General features: G+C 52.8%; 1 protein-coding gene across 2 annotated transcripts in view; it reads left to right on the top strand.

Moving 5' to 3' along the window:
* Positions 1–5406, top strand: part of GALNT18 (polypeptide N-acetylgalactosaminyltransferase 18) — a 373528-nt gene extending 368122 nt beyond the window's left edge. For both annotated transcript variants that reach the window (XM_075548442.1, XM_075548443.1), the window contains one exon: positions 5260–5406. In XM_075548442.1, the coding sequence (XP_075404557.1) occupies positions 5260–5406 (147 nt within the window). The remainder of the gene's footprint in view (positions 1–5259) is intronic.
* The last annotated feature ends 594 nt before the right edge of the window (positions 5407–6000 follow it).

Here is a 6000-nt window from a genome sequence, read left to right on the forward strand (position 1 = left end):
CTCCCGAGCCCACCATGCTTAAAGCCAAAGACCCACAGGACCACTTGTCCATGAGAAATTAATTGGAAATGCAAGTGGAATGGGAACAGGGAAATAAGCCGAGCAGGCGTGGGAGCCCAGAATTCAGGACCACGCCCACCAGTGCTTCCTGAGCACCTCGAAAGCAAAGTGAGAGCAGCCGGTCTGTGACCCAGAAGCTCCAGACCATGCCCTGGGCATGGAGAGTGTGCACCCAGCCAGGCCCAGCCTTACCTGACAGCGGTGACGGCTTGGTTAAATCCAGCTCGTCCTCTGGTGCTCGCAGGGTAGTACCTGTCCACACCTGCGGCGGCAGCCCCTAGAAACTTAACAGGACAAATTATCAGTGTCCCCACCTCTCATCCCCCACCCCACCCCCCACCCCCACCTCCTTCCCGACCTACTGAATGGGAAGGGTAGGCAGGGCCCAGCAACTTTGTTTGAACAAGCCTTTCAGGTAAATCCACAGACCTGCCCTATACCCCGCAGGAAAGCAGTGTTTGCCTGGTGCAAGCAGTTCCATCCCTAGGGAAACTGAGGCAGGGAGGTGTAGATCCAGGTCTGTGAGCTCCCATGAGCCTCCATGTGCACAGGGTAGGTGCCGCATGTGGAAACTTGGATTGCCGTGCCCAGCGTCCAACTTCTCTTTTCCCAGCTAGGGAGACTGTAGCCCAGAGAGGGTCAGCCTCCAGGACAGGGTCACACAGCTAGTGCAGAACCCTGCCTTCTTTGCTCCAGCTTATCCAACCTCTAGTGCCCTTGCCAGTGACTGTTGTCTGTTAACGCCAGGAGAGAAGAGACCCAGAGACCCAGAGGAATTGGAATGGGGGGTGAGTGGGTAGGAGGCTGGCAGAGAAGGCCTAGGAACCGGTTTGAGGACTTATTATTAGCCTTCTTAATTCTATACATTCAGTTTTCAATTTTTTTTAAAATGCTCTTTCCGTATTTAATTTGGTTTCTATTCCAATTAAGCTCTCTGTGTGCTGCGCGTCTCTCCTGCCAGGTTTAATTGCCCTTATTTAAATTCTTTAATTAAAAGTATTGTGTGTTTCCAGTTCCTGTAGTTGTAAGGATTACACAAATAATTTAGATGGCTGGGCTGGCAAACCATAAGAAGGTGCCCTCCACAGAGAGGGGCTGGCCAGGAGGAGCTGCAGCAAACTTCAGTGCCCAGCAGCATGGGCCTGCCCAGAGGCTGCTGCCTGGGCCCTGGGTACTAGGACCAGAGCCTCCCAACTCTCCAAATCTTCTTCTTGCCTTCTTTCAGAGAAGCCTGCAGACTCCGTAGGTCTCAGGTTTACTGACCATGTGACCTTGGGAAAATCTCCCAACCTCCCTAAACCTCAGTCTTCACTTCTCTAAATGGGGATCCTCAGTCCCCCGCTTCTCGGGGCAGACTAGCCAGACAGTAAGGACCCCCGGTGTCACAGTGGGTTATGTATTGGGATGCTAACCACTAAGTCTGCAGCTAGAACCCAGGAACCACTCCGTAGGAGGAAGACTGTCTGCTCCCATGGAAACCCAAGGGGGGAAGCTGTACTCTGTCCTGTAAGGCCACTGTGGGTCAGGATCGACTTCATGGGAATGGAGCGCAGTACAAGGTCTCTGGTACACAAAGTGTTAGCTGCTGCTGTTTGGGGGGGTCCTCCGCAGGCACACACGGCTAAGTCCTCTCAGCTACTGCCGGGAACACTTGGTGGTTCCAATCCCCCCAGGGTGGCATCCAGAATCAGGCCTTGGGGGCTGCTGCTGGAAGGTCACATCCGTGAAAACCCTAAGAAGCTCAGCTCTACTCTGTACACACGGGGCACAGGGTCACTGTGAGTCAGAAACAACTAGAGGGCCACTGGCTTGGCATTTGGGTTTGCTTACCACTTGTCTTGGGTATGACCTTGTAGGTAGATGTAGCAGGTAGTGATAACACCAGGCTGCTCCCAAGAATGCCAGACTCACCAGGGGGCACTGAATGCAGAGCAGGATGGTTTCATCTCAATTCAGGTCAAGGGAGGGTGCTCACAGAGTGGGAGAGTACCCAGCGTTCTCCGGGAGAGGGTCAAGGTCTGAGATGGAGAGCAGGAAGGGCACGGAGTAAGAGATCCAGGCTAGCTCCTCCCCAAAGAGTGGTCCAGCTCCTCTCTGCACACCCCAGATGCGTCCCAGGGAGTGTGCTAGGCTCTGCTCAGCCAAGTTCCACAGAGACCTCAGAACCTGAGTCCAAGTCTCCCGCCCCACCTCCCCGAACCATCCTCCGTAGGCACAAACCCTGCTCTTGGCCAACTCCCCTACTCTTCCAGGAGACCATACGGGGCTGTTTCTGCCCAAGGTCACCACACTTCCTGCCTCTAGGCCACTGAGGGCGTGACTGGGCCAGAGCAGGGCCTGGGAAAGAGACTTGCGTCTCCGAAATGAGGCTGCTTCTCAGGGACCTCCTCTCCCACCTCCCTCTTTCAGCCCTTGGCAAGGTGCCCCCTCTCCGCCCCCACCTAAGAGGAAGAACAGATGGAGCTCAGACTCTCCATTGGGGGTGGGGGTGGGAAGGGAGGAGACCACAGCCTCCTCTGTCTTTGCACAAGTTTCTCTTAAGCTGCCTGGGCCTGAGAAGCAGCCTGCTGTCGGCAAGGCAGCCTGGTCCCTGATGATACGGGGCCATCAGAATCTTTAAGGGAGTGGGTGGGGTGGTTCTTGATCCAGTCACCCTGATGCATCTGTCTGCCCTGCACTTTTTCCTAGAGCCCCAGCCTAACACTTGAATCCTGCAGCCTCGTTTCCAGTTGTTGTCTGATAGTAGAAAAGAGACTTCCCAGCATCCTGCCCGTCCTCCTAATAGTCAAGCCAGGGATTATCAGCTGGACCTAGAGACAAAGAAAGGAGAAGCGTGGAGAGGTTTCCTAAGGCCTCCCCGATGACACTCAGAGAAACAGCCAGGTCTTCGGGGGCTAGCTCAGCGCACTTCCCTTTGGGCACCACTGTCGGAAATGCTAAGTGACCGCATGAGTTTTAGAACTGCTCCTAAGATCAGGGGTAGGATGTATTGCCACAAGGGCAGGGCAGCTGGAAGGGGGCTGGCTGCCAGCTTCCCCTGAAGAAGCACCAGGGACACAGTCCAGTATGAGGGTGGTGATTGTTTGGAGGCTGCAAGACTTCACCCAGGAGCTAGAGAGCTGACGGGGGCAAAGGTCACCGAGGAGCTATAGAAATCCAGGTGAGCTGACGGGGGCAAAGGTCAAAAGAGATGTCTATGAATCCCAAAAGCTACGTTTGAAGGACAGCATGAGGCCCTGAGGTGAGCTACACCATCTGAGAGGACACCTTGTATGTGTCCTTCCCAGTCCATCCCAAGGGGTTCAAGAATACCGTGTGGCCACCAAAGGACAGGCTACGTGTGACAGTAGGAAGGCGCCTCTTATCAAGTGTATGTGAGTGACGGGCCTCTTCCCTGTGGTCAATTCTAAGTGACACAAAACAACTGGAGCAAACTAGGATGACACAAGGACAGTTGTCCCAGAAGGAGTGGAAAGGACTGAGACGTCTAACTTGAAAAAGCACAGACATGGGGGCGGGGGGGGGGGAGCATGACCATCATTATCCCTGTTGAAGGGGGAGGAGGGCAGAGTAGGAGGGCAGAGTAGCAGGAGCAGACCTGAGTGTGGAAGCCAAGGGGAAGGTCTAGGCCACCTTGTGGATTCCCCACCCCCATGCCCCCAAGGCAAGGAATTGAGTCCGATAGAATTTTCAAAGGTGAAGCAGTTCCGGGAACAAAGTGCTTACTTGGGACTTCTTGATTTCTAGGTGTGAACTGTAGAGGCCAATCACCCCCAAGATGAGGTTGGCCCTCAGAATCTCTTCCAACATGGGGACTCCAGAGTCCTTACTGAGTCCTCGTCCAGTGGCCACTCGGGGTCTTCTAGTGTCTCTGATTGTCCCTGTGGTCCTCGATGTTCCCACTTCCCTGTGACACGTTGTGTCTGCTATTGGAGAGGCACGAGCCAGTCCACACTCTTAGCCAGACAGGGGCTGGGTTTGGGGTGCTGGGGAGGGGCCTGCTATAGTCACTGGAATGCCGATGCCAAGCATGTAAATCCACACACCCCATTTGCCACCCCGCCTCCCCATTCTCTGCCCCCTTCACTTATTACTCAAAACCCCTTTTGATGGAGCTGGGTTTTTGGCTTTAGATTTTTCATTGAAAAATGACATACATATCCATAAATGCTCCATTCAGTGACTGAAAACAGCAATTGCCTGTGTGGCCACCACCCAAGTCAAGAGACAGCACACTGCAAGCCTCCTCCTCCACCCACCAATCAGTTCCCTTTTCCCCAAAGGAACCCAAGAACCCCCATGGTTTATTTTGCCTGTGCGGTAAGTTTATACAATTACAGAATTCAAGGTGAGTAAATACGCAGATTCAAGCCATATGCGTTTATGTGATTTCAAGTGACTTCTGTTACTAGCATTATGTTTATGGGACTCACCCTTGTTGAGTATAGCTCTTATTTGTTTGTTACATTCCTGTCTAGCATTCTAGCATAAGAATATTGAACATGTCATAGTGATTTCTTCACTCAATTAATGACACCAGTTTGGGTTGATTCCAGATTAGAGCTTTTGCACATATTTCAAATAAGTTCGCGTGTTCGATGCAACTGTGCACACATTTCTGCTAGATATGCATATGCCGATGACGATCAGCTCATAGGAATATATACTTCAACAGGAGCAGATGAGAACTGGGTCTCTGGTGTCATCCGTGCTGACCTGAACCAGACCCAGGCTCTTGGACACTGTCAATTTAGCCACTGAGCTTGGGCCCTGGAAGCAGAAGGTCTCTTACCTCTGATGATGCTCAAATTGATTATAGAAAAGGCTTTTCAGAGCAGGACCTACCCTCCAAGATTACCCCACTGAGTGGATTCCAACTCAGAGCGACCCTATACAGAGTTTAAGAGGCTGCAGTCTTTACTGGAGCAGACAGCCTCATCTTTCTCCCATGGAGCCGCTGGCGAGTTTGAACCGACAACCTTGCAATCAGCAATCCAACACTTTCCTGACAGTGTCAACAGGGCTCCCAGGGTAGAAAGTATGAGAGCACAGCAGCGCACACACCCCAGCCAGGTAGCGCTCTTTGTCCTGACAAAGAAAGGATCATCGCCTGTGTCCAGCCTCCGGACCTGAGGTTCCCCAAATCTCCCAACACTGCCTCTGTGCCCCTCTGACCCTGTCCTCTGCCCTCGCTCCTAGGGAGGCCCCATTCAGAACCGCAAGTCCAAGCGCTGCCTGGAGCTGCAGGAGAACAGCGACTTGGAGTTTGGCTTCCAGCTGGTGCTGCAGAAGTGTTCGGGACAGCACTGGAGCATCACCAACGTGCTGCGGAGCCTGGCATCCTGACGCTCCCAGGGCGGCCTCCCGCCCGCCCCTTTGCTACTGTGTAGCGCCTGCTGCAAAGCTGCCTGCTGTCCTCGGGTGCGTTGTTCAGAGTCTGCGGGAGCCAGCTCCGTGGGCCCGAAAAGAGCTTTTTATTTCCTATTCAATTTTCATGGAGTTTATAGAGAGATGCTGAATGGCGGGTGAGGGTGTCATATCCTAAACTATTTTGCAACTGTAAATAGGGGACGAGTGAAAACTATTTATAACTCGCAATAAAATACTATTGATTAAGAAAAAGGTCTTGTCACTTGGTGCTCTATAGAGATGTGTGCCTGGCTCTTCTGAAGCTGGCATCCTCAGAGCCAGAGATGTGGCTCTGTTGTCCTTTTGTACCTCATGTCCCTGAAGGCTTTGAAACCCCTTCCACTGCGAGGGCCAGGGTGCTTCCCTCTGCCTCTCCCAGGGAAACACATCTTCAGTCTCGGAGAATCACAAGAGAAAGTCTGAAAGCAACTTGCCGCAAGATCACAGGCGCCTTTTACTGAACACAAATATCAAAACGGGCAGTTATTGTTCCTCCACAGACCCTCCAGCTAGGTCTACACATTTCTGAAG

The sequence above is a fragment of the Tenrec ecaudatus genome, chromosome 4 (assembly GCF_050624435.1).
Source record: "Tenrec ecaudatus isolate mTenEca1 chromosome 4, mTenEca1.hap1, whole genome shotgun sequence".
Lineage (NCBI taxonomy): Eukaryota > Metazoa > Chordata > Mammalia > Afrosoricida > Tenrecidae > Tenrec > Tenrec ecaudatus.